This window comes from Bos indicus, chromosome 2 (assembly GCF_029378745.1).
Source record: "Bos indicus isolate NIAB-ARS_2022 breed Sahiwal x Tharparkar chromosome 2, NIAB-ARS_B.indTharparkar_mat_pri_1.0, whole genome shotgun sequence".
NCBI lineage: Eukaryota > Metazoa > Chordata > Mammalia > Artiodactyla > Bovidae > Bos > Bos indicus.
The window spans coordinates 44,343,766-44,364,814 of NC_091761.1; the positions used below are offsets into that span (position 1 = coordinate 44,343,766).

At 39.4% G+C, this 21,049-nt stretch overlaps 1 protein-coding gene across 1 annotated transcript in view; it reads left to right on the top strand.

Annotated features, from left to right (window-relative positions):
• The first annotated feature begins 4,103 nt into the window (after positions 1-4,103).
• The window catches only part of ARL5A (ARF like GTPase 5A), a 28,662-nt gene continuing 11,716 nt past the window's right edge, over positions 4,104-21,049 (top strand). Inside the window, exons 1-4 of the mRNA XM_019972671.2 lie at positions 4,104-4,450; positions 14,845-14,905; positions 16,013-16,160; positions 17,902-17,985. Coding sequence (XP_019828230.1) covers positions 4,405-4,450; positions 14,845-14,905; positions 16,013-16,160; positions 17,902-17,985 — 339 coding nt within the window. The 5' untranslated portion in view covers positions 4,104-4,404. The remainder of the gene's footprint in view (positions 4,451-14,844; positions 14,906-16,012; positions 16,161-17,901; positions 17,986-21,049) is intronic.

The following is a 21,049-nucleotide window of genomic DNA, read 5'->3' on the forward strand; positions in this document are numbered from 1 at the left end:
TACAATATATGTATGAAATAGGATTGAATATAGAAAAACAAACAATAAACTGTATTGTTCACAAGAAACCTCTATATTATTATTTTAACAATTATCAGAAGTTTCCAAAGGTATTTTGCACTAGTAAGAATTCCATGGATGGCATGTAGCTTATGACATGACGTTTCACAAGCTCAGTGTCAAGTGTCTATGCTATGACTTGATCACACTTTTCTCTCAGTGTACAATAAGTTCAAAAGAAATGTGTTCTATGTTGATTATTAACACCGTATTGGGATTATACAGTAATTTATTACAGCCAAATTATTCACAAGCATTATCACATTTGCTTCATCTGCCCTCCATCCCCATGGAAAATAGGCAGAGCATAGGTTATTAGACACAACTAAAATGAATAAATCAAAGCTCATTGTAACCTTTCTCTCTGAAGTACTTTTATCTAAAAAATATATTAGATGCTTTTAAGCTGGGAGGCATCTGAAGCATACATAACCATGCCTGGAATACAATAAATATTGACTGAATTAATGGTACCTCAGTTATTGGAGATGTACTAAATAAGGCTGCCCCAACTGTCAAGGCATTTCCACCAACAAACTTCAAGTTCCAACTGGAAGAATCGCAGCTCACTGCAATCATTCCATCAGCCTGGCCCTATGCCTGAAGCCAATCAGTACATCTCCACTAATGAGATACTTATAGAGGGAAGCATCTTGCTTGTCCTGTCATACAACATACAGATTAACATACTGGTTAGACTGTGGCCTCTAACCCTGGCGGGTTCAAAGCCTAGATCCAGCAGTAACAAGCTATGGTTTTGGAGCAATCACTTAACTTCCCTGGGCCTGTATCTGTTTTGGTAGAGCAATTTTTCTTTTGATTATGGGTCATATTTTCATGTTTCTTTGAATGTCCAGTAATTTTTTATTGGATTCAAGGTATTGTAAATTTTCCACTGTGAATGACTTGATCTTGTCATCTTGATCTGTGAAGAATGTTGGACTTGGCTTTGATAGACAACTGTGAATTAGTTTGAGCCTTTCAAGTTTTATTTTTAAGCTCCTTTAAAACTGGTCTAGGGTTTTCCTTGTAGCTCAGTTGGTAAAGAATCTCCCTGCAGTGCAGGAGAACTGGGTTCGATCTCTGGGTTGGGAAGATCCCCTGGAGAAGGAAATGGCAACCCACTCCAGTATCCTTGTCTGGAAAATATCCTGGACAGAGAAGCCTGGTGGGCTGCAGTCCGTGGGGTCGCAAAGAGTTGGCCACAACTAGCGACTAACTCACAAACACAGAGTAAGACTTATCTTTAGGCTAATTTAGCTCCTCTTTAAGGCCTCTGGGGTATCTACTGAATGTCCTATATATTCCGTGTCTTCTCCTCACACCGGCTGAAGAGAACTCACACTGGCCCTTTGTTATCTCTGGAGATTACTTGTTTTGCAGCTCCTCAGTGCTTTCTTTTTCCTCAAGTCATTATTGACTAGCCTCGTACTGGTTTTACATTACACACATACAGACTGATATGCAGCCAAAGGCTCAAAAGCTCAACCTATGTAGATTTCTGAAGATTTTCTCTGGATAGCTTCTTCCTTTCAATCACTCTGCTTCACAGATTGTAGTAGCCTTGATCTCTCTCTGTTTCCATCTCAAGGAGATTGCCAGACTCTATCTGAGTTTCCACTCCCACTGTAGCTAGCTAGAATTGCCTCCAGGCAGAAATCCACATAATAATAAAACTATCCCCATTTGTGTCTCTTATCAAGGATCTCAGTCCCGTGCTGGGTGTTGGCCAATATCTGAAAACAGTTGTTTTCTATATTTTGTACAGTTTCCTATTTATTAGTGGTAGGAGTGTAATTCAAGACCATCCCTCTCTCTTACATATGGAAGCAGAAGTCTCTCCAATGACATTTTGCTCATCATTATAGTCATGAATAAATTAATCTTTAAAAAGTCTCATAATAAGAAGTCTTTTTACAAACAGTTTCATACCATTCAACAAATGTTCCCAATTACTTCTATAGTAGTTCCAAATTTGTATTTCACCCATGGGTCCTACAGTTGGACAAGACTGTATTAGGAAAACTTCTTTTCCATGCCCTGCCTTTTTTTTTTTTTTTTGAGAGATACTTAGAAAATAAGCTGGGAGACCATCTCCCGGGTAATAATGTAGGTTTATAAAAATATGAAGCCATAACTTCCCAAGTTAATGTGGATATGACATCCATTGCATTAGCTACAGTGTGCAAGAATGGACATATTAAGAGAATATAAATTGGTTATGCAATTTTTTTGTTTTTCTAAACAGTACTTTATTATGTAAATATAAACATAACAATCCATAAATTAAAATAGATTAAATCCATAATCCATAAAATAATACTGTAATTTTCTTTCCCTTCATATGTCTCCTATAAACTTTGGCTGTTTAACCATAAGCCCCAAAAGAAACCAAAGGAGTTTTTTTGAACAGTTGTTTAAAAGGAGACATGCTTCAGTCCTCAATGCTGCCCTTTGTTTTATAGGTACAAGCTTTCCAGCTCAGACAACTAAGAAAAACTGTAGACTGTCTTAATGTCTTCCTTAAATGGCTCATTTTTCTATATATTGACATGAGATAGTGTATGACTAGGAGAAGTGGGGTGGAAAGGTGGAGTTCATTGTTGATCTTGATTCATTTCATTCAGCTCTTGCAGATGGGGGACAGAGCAGTTCCAAATGACTTTTACAGCTCTCTTCCCTTTTTCTTTCTGTTCCTTTTTACCAAAGTTAAAGGTTGGAGCTGTTTCTTTTTTCTTTGTGGAAGAGAAGAAGTAAACAACCTTGGTTTCTTGTTTTCCCACCTCTTGACTCTAATAAATACAGACTAATTATCATAGACATCCAATGATCTAGAATCAAAAAAGATCTTAGAGGCAAACCCTCTGCTTCCATATGTCAAAATGGAAGCCTGGTAAGGCTAAGTAACCTGCCCAGCTAAAAAAAATAACACGCAAAACAAGAAGTTTGATATGTTACTTAATGATTCACTTGTATTCTAGCTTTCAGCTAAGGAAGTATCCCACACTAGAGGGTGGATGAAATACAGTGTGACACTTGCATAGTAGGTGACACGGCTGTTCAAGGTGTGCAAGCCCCAAAGAGCAGAGAGAACATTTCCCCAGCTGTTTAACCAGCTGGGGATAATGAGAGTTACAGCTGGAAAGGACAGTTGAGGCCAAACTGTGGAGTCAATGCATATATCTCTAAGGTATTTGGACTTTACTGCTCAAACAGCTTTAGGTGCCACTACACATTTTGGAGCAGGCAATGGCAACCCACTCCAGTACTCTTGCCTGGAAAATCCCATGGATGGAGGAGCCTGGTAGGCTGCAGTTCATAGGGTCGCCACGAGTCAGACACGACTGAGCGACTTCACTTTCACTTTTCACTTTCGTGCATTGGAGAAGGAAATGGCAACCCACTCCAGTGTTCTTGCCTGGAGAATCCCAGGGACGGGGGAGCCTGGTAGGCTGCCGTCTATGGGGTCGCACAGAGTCGGACACGACTGAAGCGACTTAGCAGCAGCAGTAGCAGCACACATTTTTAAACCTGGGAGTGAACAAATCAAGATCGTTGTTTTGGGCAAGATTAATCTGCAAGTGGAGGGATACTGGAAAGCGAACAACATTTTAGTACAGGACGGCCATAAGGCCACTGCTTAGGTAAAGCCACCCTTTTGGGTGTCGGCGTCGAGATTTGAAGGATAAAGTAATCAGCCTCTCTCAAAGACCCTGATGGAATTCACGTCTTCGAAGGCTAGGAGGTGGGGCTTTTGATTAAGTGTGCGAACAAGGTTGGGGAAGAACACTCGATGACTTGTTCACACTATGGCTCTGTGGAAGAAAGGTAGAAAAAACGCCAAAGCAAGCAATCCAGAGCCACCTGTCCCAACCCGAAGCCCGCTTTGCCTGACCGAAGTCCCGCCGCCTACAGGTCGGTAAGATTGACAAGTAAGCCAGGGCCAGGCGGGCGCTCTTTCCCAGGCCCCGCCCCTCCGGCCGCGCGCCTGCGCCTTCCGTCCCTCCACCCCGCCCCGCGCCTCCCCCGCCCGCCTGGTCGCCGCCGCCGCAGCCGCCCGAGAGGAGCTTGGGGAGGACGGTGGCCCGCGAGGTTCGTCGCACACAACGCGGCGGCGATGTCCGCGAGCCAGGCGGGAGCCGCGGCGGCAGCGGCGGGGCCTCAAGCACGGCACGGCGGCCTGGGCTTCGGCCTCCCTCCGGTTCCTAGGAAGCGGGCCGACGGCCAGCGCGGCAGCAGCAGCGGCAGAGACGGAGGCTCCGGCGCGTCTCTCTCCTCCCCTTGAGCCTGAGCCGGGGGAGGCCAGGCGGCCCGGGTGGCTGGAGAGGGGTCCGCTGCCCGAGAATGGGAATTCTCTTCACCAGGATATGGAGACTGTTCAATCACCAGGGTGAGGGGCTCAGGCCGAGCGCGTACGGGTCGGGGAGAGGGTCACTCGTGGCCGGGTGGGTGGGTGGGTGGGTGGGGGTCTCCGAATACTTCCGGAATGTGGGCGCTGCGGTCGCGCGCGTTCTCTGCGCTGAAGTGCGGGCTGTTGCGGCTGCGGGCCTGGGGCTGGTCGATCCCACTCCCAGCTCGGGAATGGTTCCCGACTCGCTGCCCTTTTGTCTTAGGAGACCTTCCTAAGAAATCCATTCCGCAAATACACCCATTGCTCCGATTTCTGTTGGGAGTGGAAAAGGTCTCTTGTCCCACGTTCGACGCCCCTTGAGTGGCCCAGCCTGGCTCACGTTTCCGTCCTTCGGCGATTGGGTTTGCACACCACTTGAAGTACTGGGGTTCTCTAGGATGAAGGTTATAGGTTGTGGCCGCAAACGCACCCCTGAGCGACCGAGGATTGCAGAATGCGGAAAACATGAGAAATCTCTCTTGACTTAGCTAGTACATTCAGGTTTATGAGCCTTCCTTGCGCCTCCACCTCCCCGTTCCTCCTCCCCGCCCCCCCCGCCCCCCCCCCCCCCCCCCCCCCCCCCCCCCCCCCCCCCCCCCCCCCCCCCCCCCCCCCCGCCTTTGGAAGATTCTTCTGCATCCTAAGTAGTGATGGTCCTCTCTCCGTTTGCCAGATTTGTATCTGTGTTTAAGGTTAAGCTTAAGGTCATTTTCCTACTCGTGTTTCTTGTTTCTTATTTAAGTAGAGGTTTTATGGCTGGATTTAAAATGTTAAAGTATCATTGAAAGCACTTAAAAATCATATCATGTGAAACATCTGTTAACTGTAAGTGACTAGTAATTTACCAGATATGGAGTGTATTATCATAAAGAGATGCTTAAGTTCATCTAAACTCAAACATTACCTTGAAATACATATCAGATTTATTGACATTTGTTAAAAAAAAAATAAGTGTAAAACTGGGGGAAAGAGGATGCAATTTTAACAAAAAGACAACACAGCCATTAAGATACAAAATAGTTACTGGTGTACTTTCATTTCTTTTTAACTCAAGTTGGGTGATTCATCATCCCGGCTGTCAATAACTTTGTATTTTCCTCCTGTGAAGCTGGTGTTACTGTCACAGCCCAAAATTTTCCAGTAAAGACATAAATGAATGGTGGCATCTATTATGTGCAACCATCCCTGCTTCCTCCTTGGTAATCCAGCTGCTCCTACAAGAAGGCAATGGGAAGGGAACAGAACTGGAACTTGTGATCTCCAGTTTATCTTTTAAAAAATAAAGATGATAGTGTAGATCTCATGATACTAAATGGAAGAGCAACATTTCAAATGATTTTCAAATGATGTGGAGAATTTTCATGAACTGGAGAAAGCCTCTTCTAATATACACTGTCTCTAGCTAGCTGTTTCTGTTGAGAGAAGGGTGAATAGAAACCAGTTGCTTAACCTTTGTCCATCTGGGTCTCACCTAGAGTAGCAGGATATCTTGACTGTATGACCATGGAGCCCACAAATCCTGAAAACTTAATCTGTAGGTCTTAAGAATAACATGATACTGGTGGTACTTACAGTAGATAGTCTGTTTTAATGTTTAAATCCATAGTTTGTATTATTTTTAGCAAAGCTAATATTTCTACTCTACTGTGAAATTTAGAAAGATTGTTAATTGATCTCTAATCCTGCAAGAAAAATTAGATATCTCCATGTTATATTTTGAGTCAATGATAAAATTGTCTCTGTTAGTGAAGACAGAATTCGAACTTTGCCAGCAGATATTTGACAGTACTAGATAATGATTTGTGCTTTGTTACCACTAAAAATCACTGAGTCGTGTTCTTATTACCTCTATTTTGTGGTAATTTTTGACTGGACCTTTTTTTTCAGTATTGGGAAATAGTAAGAAGTTAATGAATTTCTAAAAATTTAGATGTCAGCATTATGAAAATATGAATAAACGATTTCCTATTAAATGATGTGATTGTCTTATCAGCAGGGTCACTTTAAATCTATCAGGTACTTGTTGGTCTTTTAGTTGTGAATTAAACTTTATTTTACCTCCAGAAGATGCAGAACACAGTCCTATGTTCTTTTCACATAAACTCTTGGAAGGAAGTTTTGAGGGATAACAGAATTTGCTATGATGATGAAACAAACTGTGTGATATCTCTATCACCCTTTAGACCAGCTTTTTCAATTTAAGCTTAGTTAGGTTGAGTACATAGTGAAAACTAATTGTATATTGCTCAGGCTTGAAAACCCAGAGGTTGCATTTACGTGATACTTTAATAGGGTACAAAGTTTGTCTTAGATGCTGTTGTATATATCATTTTTTAAAGTTTCTACTATAGAAACTTTGAAGTAGGTTTTTGGAGTAGTTTTTCCTTTGAAGTAGTTTTTCTTTTCTCCTGAAAATAGGAAACTGAGGTACTAGTGGAATGATTTTCCTAGGTAATGCAACTAAATACTGCAGAAATATTTTGCTGGCCTTAAAGAAGTGACTGGCATCGGTTTTTCATGTGAATTCTCCACCCTCCCCATTGCCCCACCCCCATCCCCATTGCTGTTTTTCAGTTACTAAACTGTAAGTCTTTACAACTTTAGGGCTTGGAAGAGTTGCCACTAGTACCTTTTAGTATAGAAGGCCTTGTGATCAGAACTCCATTTGTTCATTGAACAAGTATTTTGAACACCTGTTTTGTGCTGGGGTCTGTTGTAGAGGGCTTCCCAGGTGGCGCTAGTGGTAAAAAAACCTGCCTGTCAATGCACGGAGACAAAGAGATGCAGGTGGGGTAGACCAAGAACAAAACACACAAGACCCCCTGCCTTTATGTGGGGAGATAAGCTAACTTTGTCTTTATAGATAAAATAATAGCAGTTAATATTGACTTGCAAGGTTAGGGTCCATGTGTTTCATGCAGCTAATTTAGTCTTCACTTAATTGATTTACTCTTAGTAAGAACCCTGTGAGCCTGATAGTCTCCAGTTTTTAAGACAAAGAAACATTAGGTAATTTGTTCCAGGCATTACAGTTAAAAGTGATAGACTTTGGTGCTAAGTTGCTTCAGTTGTGTCTGACTCTTTGCTGCCCCATGGACTCTGTCCATATGATTCTCCAGGCAAAAATACTGGAGTGGGTTGCCATTTCCTTCTCAAGATTGAACTTGAGTCTCCTGCATCTCCTGCATTGGCAGGTGGATTCTCTACCGCTAGTGCTACCTGGGAAGCCCTTTTAGATTGAGACTTTAACCAGGATCATCTAGTGCCTGAGTTGGTGCCCTTGAAACCTAACAAAAACTTCTTTGTATAAGAAGGATTCATGTTAGATAAAAGGAAGAACTTTTAGACTCGTGAACTGTGAAAGAAGTTATGAAGTTTCCTCATGGGGAGCGTTGTTTCATTCTCCTGATTAGCTCACAGAAAAGGAATGATCCATTGTGAATGAATTATGTAGAAGCTGCCGGTGCCGCAGGACCTGGTGCTGGGAAAGCCACCTCTGATTCTGTTGATCTTTTCATCGTGTGGGAATTCAAATATGTAAATGAGCACCTATAGAAGCTGAGTAGCCAAAGGGGTGAACTGTACCAGTTATTAAAACTTTAGCTCCAAACTCACCTTTTTTGTGTGCTCTGTGCATACAGAGCTGGGTCCTTAAATACTAGGCTTTTAAAGGCACGGTGTCAAGCTTTGTTGGTAGGTGGCACTGCAAGAGGAGGGGGCTTTCTTTCTGGATATGATGTGCCTCTCAGCAGGCCCTCTCCTGCTCCGTGCAGTGTGGACGCCTTCTCCAGCCGCTGGCTCTTACACTGTCTAGTGGTCACAGCAGCTTCCTCTAATACCCACTTCAGTTGGTTTCAGAATGGAGGTCCTCCAGGGAAACACTTCCCAATGAACAGCTTTCCCCAACATGCTAGAGGGAGGATTTCCAGAAAGAGCCACCGGCGAGTCCGCACAGCTACTTCTCTGACATTCAGTGAGCCATGGCCAGGCCCTCAGCAAGGTCTGTATCTCAGTCCTGGGGAGCTGTGGGGAGAAGCCCTGTCTCAGCCCTGGGTGGTGAAAGCGCTGTGTATTGTCATTCCTTTAATCTTTATTGTTACTTCTTGTTAGCCAGTCCCTCATTACTCCAGTCCTCTGGAGTAGTTATTTTCAAGTTCAAATTGCTCTGTGGTTTCTGTTTCCTAATTGGATCTCTACTTTTTTCATGTGTAATTGTTGCTTTTCATTCAGCAAAGTTTTTTGTCCCCCTCTCCCCATCCCCCGCCCCCAGCTGAAACTTCACTACCATTGCTGTAAGTTGCAAGTTTATTTTCAAACTTCGTTTTTTAAATTGATGATGCTTTTAGATTTTGCAAATTGAATTTTTAGTATGAGGGACTTTATCGATTATCTCCCTTCTAACCTTTATGTCTTCCAATTTTGATTTATTTATTCATTCATACTTTATTAAGTACATGATTTACTCTATAGATTCTGTGTTAAGACCTGTGAAAACTATAGTATACCTGACAGAAATGGGACTTTTTGTTCCTTGTGAGACAGAATCCTTGGGACTTAGTTTGGATATGAGGTGAGAATGAAAAATCAGGGTGACTCTCAGTTTATCTGCCTTAGTATTTGTGTTTTCTAGCTTTGGTATGATTCACAGAGATAGAAGTTCTCCAGGATAACGATGACTTTTTTTTTGCTTTGCTTAATTTACTGACTGGTAGTTGGCAGGATATATATTGACTTTTAGAACCTGTTAGTAAATAGAACTGGTAGGCTGCCTGAGTATATCAGAAGGAAACAAAGAAGGGAAACAAGCATTTTGATGACAAGAGTCAAGTATTGATTGGGAGACTAAAGCCCAGGTGATAATGCAAAATTCCATCCAGGTACTGTGACAAGTGTACAGTTGTTTGGGCTTATCTGAAAAACTGCAAGAATGCTGTGGCATAGATACTCTAAAAGAAAAATCATACTAAGTAGTAACTTGTCATAAATCACATGCATCAAAGCATTGAAACAGCCAAAAGTTTTGTTACATTTTCACATGATAACTGTCTCTTGTGTACACATTGTATTTTAGGTTCTATGTATTATTTGTTTTGAAGTGCATTGTAACACTACCTGGAATATGTGTTTTTCATAGAAGTCTCTTCTATCCTGGTAGTGAGAGAAACAGGTTGCAGTGGTGAAAGAATCTAAGGCTATTCAGAGAAGGCTGATGATTAGACAGTGTGAATAATCTAACCCTATAGTTGGGGATAAAACAACTCTTCACCTTTGACTTGGCACCCTTATCTTTGAGCCCATTGCACAATGATGTCTTAATCTTATAGTTCTCACTGTGACCCACATGCTATACCTCAGACTTAGGAAGCTATTGAGAATAGCCATGGTGCTTTATTGTAAAAACACAGAAATTCAAATAGAGAAAAAACAAGTCTTGGGAGGGAGTAGATATAAGTTGGTATTGAACGTGACTTGTGGGTGTTAGAGATGATGAGGTGAAGGGCCTCTGGCTCGTGGCCTCATTGAACTGTCCTGATCTTAAGACTGAGCCAGGCAAGGTCCTGCAAGCATGGCAGTGTCGAAGGTGAAGCAGGACATGCCCCCGGTGGGGGGCTACGGCCCTATCGACTACAAGCGGAACCTTCCGAGTCGGGGACTTTTTAAAAAAAAAAAAGACTGAGCCACAGAACGTGGGGCTCCCCAGAGGTTTTCTGAATTCTGCGCATGTTTGATGGAGAAGGCAATGGCAACCCACTCCAGTATTCTTGCCTGGAAAATCTCATGGACAGAGGAGCCTGGTGGGCTGCAGTCCATGGGGTCACTAAGAGTCAGACACGACTGAACGATTTTACTTTCACTTTTCACTTTCATGCATTGGAGAAGGAAATGGCAACCCACTCCAGCGTTCTTGCCTGGAGAATCCCAGGGATAGGAGAGCCTGGTGGGCTGCTGCTGTCTATGGGGTCGCAGAGTCGGACACTACTGAAGCGACTTAACAGCAGCAGCACGTTTGATACGAGATCCTTTCTTCTTTTTAAAATATTTTAGCTACTAAAAAACCTTCATGTGTTCAAATATGTTAGCTTGTATTTCCTTGATTGACGTTGGAAATCTGCTTTATGTCTTAAGAGTTTGGGGGCATATTTGCATATTTATGCTTTTGTAAGTGATGGTTATTCACTGAGTTTGTAAAATTAGTTAGAAGAGGGAGGTTGTTTCCAGTATGGAGAGTGGTTTGAGCTGCTCTTTCCTTCGTCTCTGAATATCTCTTGACAGTCTTTTCTCCTGTTTATTTTCTACCACACCAGGCATGAATTCTCGCCCTGTATCATCCACTATGCCTTCTCTCCCTAGTGTGCTGCTTTTATTTCTAGGCACTAGTGAAGAAAGACTTAACAAGACTTTACATCTTTATCCACCAAATCATGTGACCTAATTTCATCTTATTCTCTAGTTCATTCATTCAGTGGCTTGTAAAAGACATTGTATCTTGAAGCTGTTCACCCCATCCTATCTTCCACTTGTGTCAGGAGAAGATGAAATCCCACTGTGAACTTCTCGTGCCATCTGCTTTATCTCAGTGTATGTGTGTTATTGCACAGTGGTTGGTTCACAGTAGTTTGACTTTATCAAGTTCATCTTGTGGTCAGGTATGACACAGAATCCTTCTTTATTTTTTTTTCTTTTTTGCTTAGTTAGTCTTTCCTCACAGAAATGGTAGAAAATGTGTTTGAAATCAAGAAATAAGTCCTATGGGGCATGGCTAAATTAAGGAGACCACTTTAAAAACAAAACCAGGTAGGGTTTTCCCCTAAAAGCAGTTACCCTAGGAGGCCAGATAGTTTTCTACTGATAAGTCCTATTGTTACTTTTTGAAATACCTTTTGAAACTACTTTTAGAATTTTTTTTAGAGGCATATTTTAAAATCATCATTTAGGGATCACACCTCATTTAATAATGAAAAGGTAACACTCATCTTAACTGCTTTTTACCTTATGACTGAGATGATACCATGTGACTCCCCTCCCCTTTTAAAATCAAATTCATCTTCAGGGGTTAAACGGCGACCATTGGGAGTGTTCAAAACAGTGTGTCTCAGGCTCTGAAAGCAATTGCAAGAGAAAATTGCAAAATATTTTGAAAAATGGCAGCATGGTTAGAATAAGTGTTTAACCACCTTTAGGGACTAAGGACCTTGCCAGAGATAGTGCTATTGTATTTGTGATCTCTCTGTGTAAGATTCATATACACACACACATTTTGTAGTTACTGTGTAGTTATGTATCATAGATCCTTGCCTACATTTGTATTGGTTTTGCCCCTATTAATTTTGTACTATTTTTAGAGTACCATTTCTCTCATTGGTCAGGGTAATTGTATTTTCTTCCTGAGTACTGGCAAGTCTGTCTAAATTTAGTGCTGCAGCTAATACAAAGAGGTTAACAAAATAATGTTCCTAAAACTTAAAAATAAGCTGATGTTTTATTAATTATAAAAATTGGTATTCTATTCAAGTGGGAAACTAAAAACTCACGTAAGTCAGAGGTCAGAGAATAGCTCATTGTGAATTCTGCTGGTATTAAAATGTTTATAATTGCTAGTATTACTAGAACTGAAAAAGATATCTGTCATTAGAGAGGAAGTGCTCAATTTGAGGACATAGAAAAATATAGAGTCAGGCAAAATTGCCATGCCATTTAAAAACTTCCCAGGTATAAAGGTCCCCTGCTCCAAGGACTCAGTAATCTGGCCCTGTTCAGATGTGACCTTCCTGTGAAGATGGATTTGCCACTGCCTTTTTAACACTCCTTTGAGGAAGCCCATGCTTCTGATTTTAATCTGGTCACCCTTTACTTTTCCTTAGGAAGAAACTCCACTTGTCAGGTAGTTGTCATTTTCTCAGTTCCTTCACCCTAGTCATCTCTAAAGATGAAAGAGACTGGGTCCTGCATTTTTAAAATGACTTTTTAGAACCTGTTTTGGGGAGCATGGTCATGTCACTTTAGGACTCTAGTGGTTCTAAGCTGCCTGCTCTTCAAAGAATGAGTGACTGGACAAAATTGATTTTATTAAAACTTTCTGGGACTTCCCTGGTGGTCCAGTGGTTAAGACTGCACTTCCACTGCAGGGGGTACAAGTTCAGTCCCTGATTGGTGAATAAAGATCCCACATGGTGTGCAACCTAAAAAAGAAAGCACTGGCCTGCTAAAGTATATTATTTAAAGCCATTTTTTTTTTCTGTTTACTTGATCTTCATATTTTTGTGTAACTGGAAGTACCTATGTAGCATTAGGAATTCCTCTTAATGGTAAGTGTTGTGTTTGGAAAACATCTACCACCTGACTGCAAAAGCTTTCTCTTGAAGAGCTCCTTTATCCTTAACATTTCTTGTTTATAGAATGAATATTAATTCAGCATTTATTATACCAGAAAAGTTGCAGTTACTAGGAAGTACCCTTGAAGGGTGCCTCATTAAACTGAGATGATTAGTGTTTGTGTAAATCATTATAAGTGCTCTGTTAGAGGTGTGGCAGAAGAGCAGGAGAAAGTGATTTTTCTTGGGAAGCTATACCTGAAAGATTAGTAGGAATTCTTGAAATGGAGAATTGGAGACGATAATTCCAGCACAGGCAAACACCATGAGTAGAGGTAGAGAAATGTTTGCTGTGGATGTAGGTAGCAGCTTGTGTAGGAAGAACAACGTGAACTCCAGCTTAGATGCCTGATGGTCATGGTGAGGGATAAAGCTGAAGCATACTCATTTGGGACTGGTTTTGTATACAAGGCTTAGAACTTGTACTTTGTTTTCCTGTCAAAGTGGAGAGCCGTCATTTCATTATCAGCTTTACAGTGTAGAAAAATTATTCAAGAAACAACAGAAAGATGGGTTGGAGGTAGTCTAGTTAAGCACAGTAAGAGATGAGGAGGACTGCAGCTAGGACAGTGGGGAGGAGGTAGGTTCAGAATATATTTTTGAGGGAGAATAGAACTTGGTGACAAATTAGATGTTGAGGTTGAGGGACTCCAAAGGCATCTGAAATAATGGTAATACCAGTAAGCAAATAAAGTAGGATAGAATCAGGAAAAGGTTTGAAAATTGGGTTTGGGGATGTTGTTGAGGGGCACTGTATCTATCCACTAAGATTGGAACTTAGGAAAGATTTGGGAACATGGATTAGGAACTGTCTTTCTTGGTAGTGGGCACTGCCCAAGTGCTGTTGTACGTATACAACCCTGAAAGATAGTATTGTCCCTCCCTGTTTGACAGTGAGGAAGCTTAGGGTTAGAGGAATAAGTCATTTGCTCAACGTGACACAACCACATGTGTTTTCCCATCTTGCTTCTGTTACCTGTTGCTGTGTAACAAGCCAATTCTCCTTAATTTGATGACTTAAAGGAATTATTACAATCTCTCATGGCTCTGTGAGCTCACTAAGCTCAGCTAGGAAGTTCTGGCTTGGGGCTCATTTGATTACAGTTGGATGACAGCTAGAACTGGAGTCATCTCCGGCTCCACCTGGCTCCATATCCAGGGTGGTTTCTTTGTGTGTCTGGCATCTCAGAATGGTTAGAACAGCTGAGGGCAACTGTGCTTCACCCGGGCTTCCTCACTCATGTGCACAACAATCATGGGGTAGTCAGACTTGTTACCTGGTATCTGGCTTACTCCAGGGGGAGTTGTCCAAGAGCTGGGCAGCAACTGCAAGGTGTGAGATGATCCAGGTGTGGAAGTCACACAGTCACTTCTGCGTCTTGTTGGTTAAAAGCAAGTCATCGGACCCGCCAGGATTTAAGGGAGCATGAATATCCAGAGACCATCTTTGGAGATTAGCTTCCTCCATGCGCTGCTGTCTTTGGGAGTCGTTTTTAGACGGGATGGCAATAGATGGGCCCCAAGATACCTTGCCATAGCCATAGGTCCTTAAATTTGATTAGAAGGACCCTATGGTTCACATGTGCTCAGATACTTAGAGATGCCTGCTAAAGGCAGCTTTAAAAGGCTGCCCTTTTTCTCCCTGCCATTCACCCATCTCACCTGTACATACCCCATTAATGCCTTAAATTCATATTTAGAATTTAAGTAACTTAGTCCAGTGTGAAACATTAACAAGTTAAGTCTTACATAAATTGTTGTGATTGCATTTGGAATAGTTGACTGAGAGTTGGCTTCCAAGGAGTGGAAAGAATGTAGTACTTCTGGCTTCCTAGACAGGTGAAACTTATCTACGCAGAATGAGGGGTTAGACCAATAATTCTTCTCTTGCTGTGATGTTCTTCTGAGTTACAAGAAGGAATAAAATGCCATACACTGAATTACACCATGGCTGAAAAGAGTAGATGAAATGGGAAAATTTTTAATTTTTGATTAATAAATCAGTTTTTTTTTTTTTTCCAGAGCACAAAGTTATCATTGTTGGGCTGGATAATGCAGGAAAAACTACCATCCTTTACCAATTGTAAGTACTAACTAGCTAAAAAATTGTATCTTTTTGTATATAGTTACTTTCTCTGCCAGAGTGATACTTAATTAGCAAAAGCAGTAAAAAATTTTATGGAATCCACATTACTCTGTAAGAAGGCAGGTTGGCCATGAACCAGGAGCCGAATTTAAGCAACTGCTTCTAGAGAGCTAGAACTTTATAAGACGTTGAGTGTTGTTCAGTTGTTCGCTTATAGAGAGCAGACAAATATTTGTTTCTGTAGTTTCTTGGAATGAAACTACAAAGTGTTCCAGCTAGTCCATTACCTAGTTCCACCTCTGTTTGAACTCTTCATTCACTCTTTTTTTTTTGAAGTTTCAAAGAGCTTTATTGTTTTCATACAACACATGATAGTGATGTATTTCAGGTTTTACCAAAGTGTGGCATCTTAAAATTAGGGATGGTTCATATCTATGATTCCAGAAATATAGTAGTTTTTTCAACATAAAGAGTCCAGTGTGTGTATTTGTTAGTATTCTTCTGAACATTATTTATTTGTGTGTGGTGGTGGTGGTGGTGTTTAGTCGCTAAGTCATGTCTGACTCTTTTGCGACCCAATGGACGGTAGTCTGCCGGGCTCCTCTGTTCATGGGATTTCTCAGGCAAGAATTCTCAAGAATTCTTCCAGAGAATCTTCCCAACTCAGGGATCAAGCCTGCGTCTCCTGCTTTGGCAGGCGGATTCTTTACCACTGAACCACCTGGGAGATCCTACACGTGTGTGTAATATATGTATAATATGTAGTATCCTGTTTTTATTTATTTATTTTTTATTTGAAGTACAGTTGCTTTACACTGGTATGTCAATTTCTGCTCTGCAGCAAAGTGAATCAGCCATACATACATATATAAGTCCTCTTTTTGGATTTCTTTCCCATTTAGGTCACCACAGAGCACCAACTAGAGTTCCCTGTGCTATATATACAGTAGTGAACCCTTTGTTCACTCTTAATAAACCTAATGGAAAGGGGATATTTGGGTATAAAATATAAAAGGAGGTTATGCTAATTTATCCCTTAGTTGAAAAATATTCAAACAATCTAGTTTCTTTGCTAATTGTGATATATTTGAACTTTTCCCCCAGTTCTATGAATGAAGTTGTGCATACATCCCCAACAATAGGAAGTAATGTAGAAGAGATAGTGATTAATAATACACGTTTTCTAATGTGGGATATCGGTGGCCAAGAATCTCTTCGTTCTTCCTGGAACACTTACTATACTAACACGGAGGTATGTTTCTTAATATACTAAGTCTTTTGTGAATATAATACTTGGGAAATACTTTCTAGATATAAACTCTTAAAGTTATCTTTTTGAAATATCACAGTATATTAATGTTAATATAAGTAGACTTTAAACATAATGGAATCTTTAATTCCCTCTTTCAGGGTCATTGTTCTGTATATCCAGTCTCATTGAACCGTAAGAAGAATTGGTGATTGATTAGTCTGATTTTATACTGATCCCAGAGCTTGTCTTAAATAATTGTTTTTCTAAAGAACTCCATTTCACAGTTTGTAACTTCATTTCTTTAGTACTATTTACTTGTGTCTGTATAGAGGAAATCCGAGTTAAATGAGGGGACTGGTGGTTTGAATCCTTGTTCAATAATTTTACTGTGTATTTTCTTTTATGCAATGCAATTGCACATTAAAGAACTCTTTTTATTATAAAACAGTTTAGATATAGTCATATGTTTTATTTACATATTATTTGCCAAGAGGAAATTTCTGACATTTGAGATCTTCACTGTATAGACCTTGTAAGATTAAAGGCTATGATATTTGTTTTTGTAGTGCTGGTTATAAGTTAATAAGTCTCCAACTGTATATATGGATGAGGCACTGTTAAATGTCTCTAATGACTTGATTCCCTAACACTCTGTTAAGAATTTGATCATGTCTTTTGGAGAAGGAGGAGTATATATATGATTAGTATCCCCATATAAAATGCTGCATGTATTGTAAATTCATGCCATCGTCTTGAAAATCAATAGCTTTGTTGAAAGGTTTAGAGTAGGACATGTCTTAGAGCAATATAACCACATATCAGTAAAGTCTCAATGGGAGAAGAGGTCAAGTAGCAGTTCTCTTATCCATCTGCATTGTGGTTGATGAAATCTGAAGAATAGAGAAGATCCTGAAAATTAAGTGGTTTGTTTGGAAATGCTAGTTCTAAACAATATATAGTGCATACTAATACTAGGCAGTCAAAATTAACTTGGGCATAACCAGTGCCATCATAAAGTGACTATACCTGCTCCTGTTTCCCTGGTGCCTTTTGGTGCTCATGGAGTGGAAGGAGGGGCCATTGGAGCTCAGTCCCGCACAACTCCTTTATGAGTGTTTGCATCTTCTGATGCTGGTCTCGTCAACAGTTCAGGAAAGAGCTGAACTGATTGTGCTTGCAGTAGCAGGGACCACTTATATAAGGAAGAAGGCATGGTTTTAGATACAGATTTATTCTTTAAATTTGTTGGGTTTTTTTTGAAAATTAACTCTCATATTACTTTATTCTCATACACCTGCCCTTTTAGATTTTTAAATTGACATTAATAAATAGTATCTGTCTAGAAGTAACTTAAATTTTGGGTCATAATATATTTTTGTCTTATGGACTTACAGTGCAAATAGAATTAAGATATTAGATATTAATTAAGATATTATAGAATTAAGATACTAATTTAGAAAACATGTTATATTTTGCTTAGTTTATTAGCAGAATATTCTAATAGAATGATGACATCATATTGTCTTTTATTTTCTCTTAAAAATTAGTAAATATGTTTGAATTAAAGATTAGACCTTTAGGCTTCACAAAGTATAGTGGGTATCTCTGGTTTTCAATAATACTATACCATAAGGTTCTAATTTCTTGATAGTTGTTAGACTGTAAATCAAATAAATACTTGATAAATTTTACAGATAGCAAATTATGTAATCACTAATGACTTTTTTTGTAATTATTTTAGTTTGTAATAGTTGTTGTGGACAGTACAGACAGAGAAAGGATTTCTGTAACTAGAGAAGAACTCTATAAAATGTTAGCCCATGAGGTAAGTAGGATTCTGGCATTAGATGTGTGTTGGGGGGATATTTCTGTCACATTTTTTACTTTATATTTTCTCATGGGGATGCTATTTCAGATTTTTGGAAAAAATTATTTAGCTACTGAGTTTGTAATTTTGACACTTTCCAATTCAGAAGTGTATCTGAAAGCAGTAGAATGTGGAATCACTTGTAGATTTTTAACACCATTTATCTTGAATAAATTTGGTTTAGAAGTTTTCCTGGACAAAAAGATCTAAAATGGCTTTCATTTTTCATTTTAAATTGATTAATCATACAGAGGATTATCATTAAGACTTTACAGCATCTTATTTCTAAGACACACAGCAAGTTCTGATGATAACTCAGTTATCTGACTAATACTTAAATTTGTTGCCCTTTAGTCTCTGGTATTTTTCCCTCAGCTGAATAAAACTATGTAACTAGCCATATTTTCTTAGCCCTTGAGAAATATAACTGTTAACATAATTTGAGAATTAAATGGACTGAATAATATAGTCAGTAATGATAATAGTAACTATAAAATCATATATTATTTGTAATAGAGTTGTACCTCTGTGTTAGCAGTTTTGGTTCTAGGATGCCTGTAGGTACCAAAATCCAAAGATGTTCAAGTTCCTTGTATAAAATGGTACAGTATTTGCATATAACCTATGCATATCCTCCTGTATACTTTAAGTCATCTGTAGATTGCTTATAATATCTAGTACAGTGTAAATGCTATGAAAATATGCAGCAAATCCAAGTTTTGCTTTTTGAACTTTCTGGAATGTTTTTCCCTGAATATCTTCAACTTGAGGTTCATGTGACTGCAGAACCCATGGATAAGTAAGGCCAACTGTAGTGGCATCTGATTATTTTCACTTGCCTTTAATCACAGATGTTACTTTCTCAACTCAAAGGTGGCAATAGAATAGTAAATACTTAAATGTGTTGTATAATTTTTATTTGAGTGTAATTTTAAGGAAACTGGGATATCTTTGTAATGACGTTTTATATTAGTTTTAATACTGATTCAATGGCTTCCTTTTGTGATTTTTGTTAAGAATTTTGGTATGTTTCACATGTAAGGAAACTTGGTGAAGTAGTTATGTAAATTGGAGTTTCTGTTTTGCTTGTGGTGGTCATACCCACCAAGATGCTATTTTGAACTGATTCTAGCAGCTGTTAAATCTTTGGAATTTTTTTTTTTTTTTTAATTCATCTTGCCTTTGTACATGTATTTAACAATTTTCAATTCAAAAGAGGCATGAGCTAAGGATTTTTAAAATGTCCCCCTTTGCATTTTACAACAATGCATCTTTCTTCAGTTTTTACCAAAGAGTTGTTCTGTTGTTGTTTTATGAAGACTTTAGAAAAAGAAAAATAAGACGCAAAATGTATTTGTCTCTTGACTATATTTTTTACTCTGTTAACAGGTAGCCTCCCTATTTGATTCTTACTCTAATTGGCCAATATGTAGGACATCAGTATTATAAAAAGTCCAGAGAGTAGGGCTCTAACAGAGTCGTTGGATTTTATGAGTTGAGTCATTAACTTGCATAGATCAATTAACCTCGTCTTTTATGGATTAGCACACTGAGGCCCAGTAGTTTATGTGACTTGATGAGCTTTTGAATTTAAGCATTCACATCATTCAGGCTCTTCACTAGCTGCTGTTGAGTCACTTCAGTCGTGTCCGACTCTGTGCAACCCCATAGACGGCAGTCCACCAGGATGCCCCGTCCCTGGGATTCTCCAGGCAAGAACACTGGAGTGGGTTGCCATTTCCTTCTCCAGTGCATGAAAATGAAAAGTGAAAGTGAAGTCGCTCAGTCATGTCCAGCCCTCAGCAACCCCATGGACTCTGCAGCCTTCCAGGCTCCTCCATCCATGGGATTTTTCAGGCAAGAGTACTGGCGTGGGGTGCCATTGCCTTCTCTGCTCTTCGCTAGGAAAAATAGTAAAAGCCAGAAATAGAGCCTAGCTGGAAAGTGAAAGAAGGGATGAAAAATAGTAAAAGCCAGAAATAGAGCCTAGCTGGAAAGTGAAAGAAAGGATGAGATTACCAGAAAAGAAAGGAATTATAGGTAAAATTGGGAACTAGAGTTAAGTTACTTAATAGGGTCAGGAAGAGCCAATAGGCAGAGTTCTGGGGAGGAGCTTCCGGCTCAAGGATGAGAATTTGTGAATGAAAAATAAATTCTGACATGGGTTAGTCAAGTGCTTCATGCATACCACAATAAACAACAGTCTTCTTATCATCACCAGTAATGATTCTATGTATTATGAAATACAGAACTAGAGCATTTAAATACATTTCTGAAAGCTTCATCTTAAATGAAGCACAAAAACATTGAAACTCATGAATTTTTTTTAAAATTCCAAAGACGAAAGAATAGATGTGTTTTATTCAGAATGACTCAACTTCTAGTAATTATCTTTACAAATGGAGTTTGAGAAACAAATTGACAACTATATATGGCATATAGACAATGCTAATAAGTAAATATGTCTGTGTGTGCTACTATTCATTTCCTTGACTAAACTAAAAACTATTTTTAGACTCTTAAGAACAGAAGTCTGTGGTATGGAGCAGAACTTTTTCAAAGTGTTTAAAATGGGTGATAGACAAAAGATCACCACTCTTTACCTTGTACTTTGACCTCTTGTTAAGTCAAGTAACAGCCTTAATCCAGTGTATCTCTTTTCTACTGTTTAGCATAATGCATACTTTGTTGTGAGGTTATTTTAAGAAAAAGTAAAGGAAGACGTAATTTTCCTCTTTTCCTAAATATTTAAATGTAGATAACATAGCTTTTAAAAAAATCAAGAACCTTAAATAAAATTTGAGCCTTTAATATCTAGAAAAATTACATTCAATATGGGTTTTTTCTTTTTTTTTTAGACATTGCAGTACCTGGCTCTATTTCTTAGGTTTTCCAATTTTCAGTCTACGGGCCTCTCCAAATAATTTTGTTACTAAAAGTGATGAATATAGGTTACTTATAAATAGCATAAACTATGTGTCCTAACTTGTGCCAAATATTTCTGTTGTTAAGTATTTCTAAA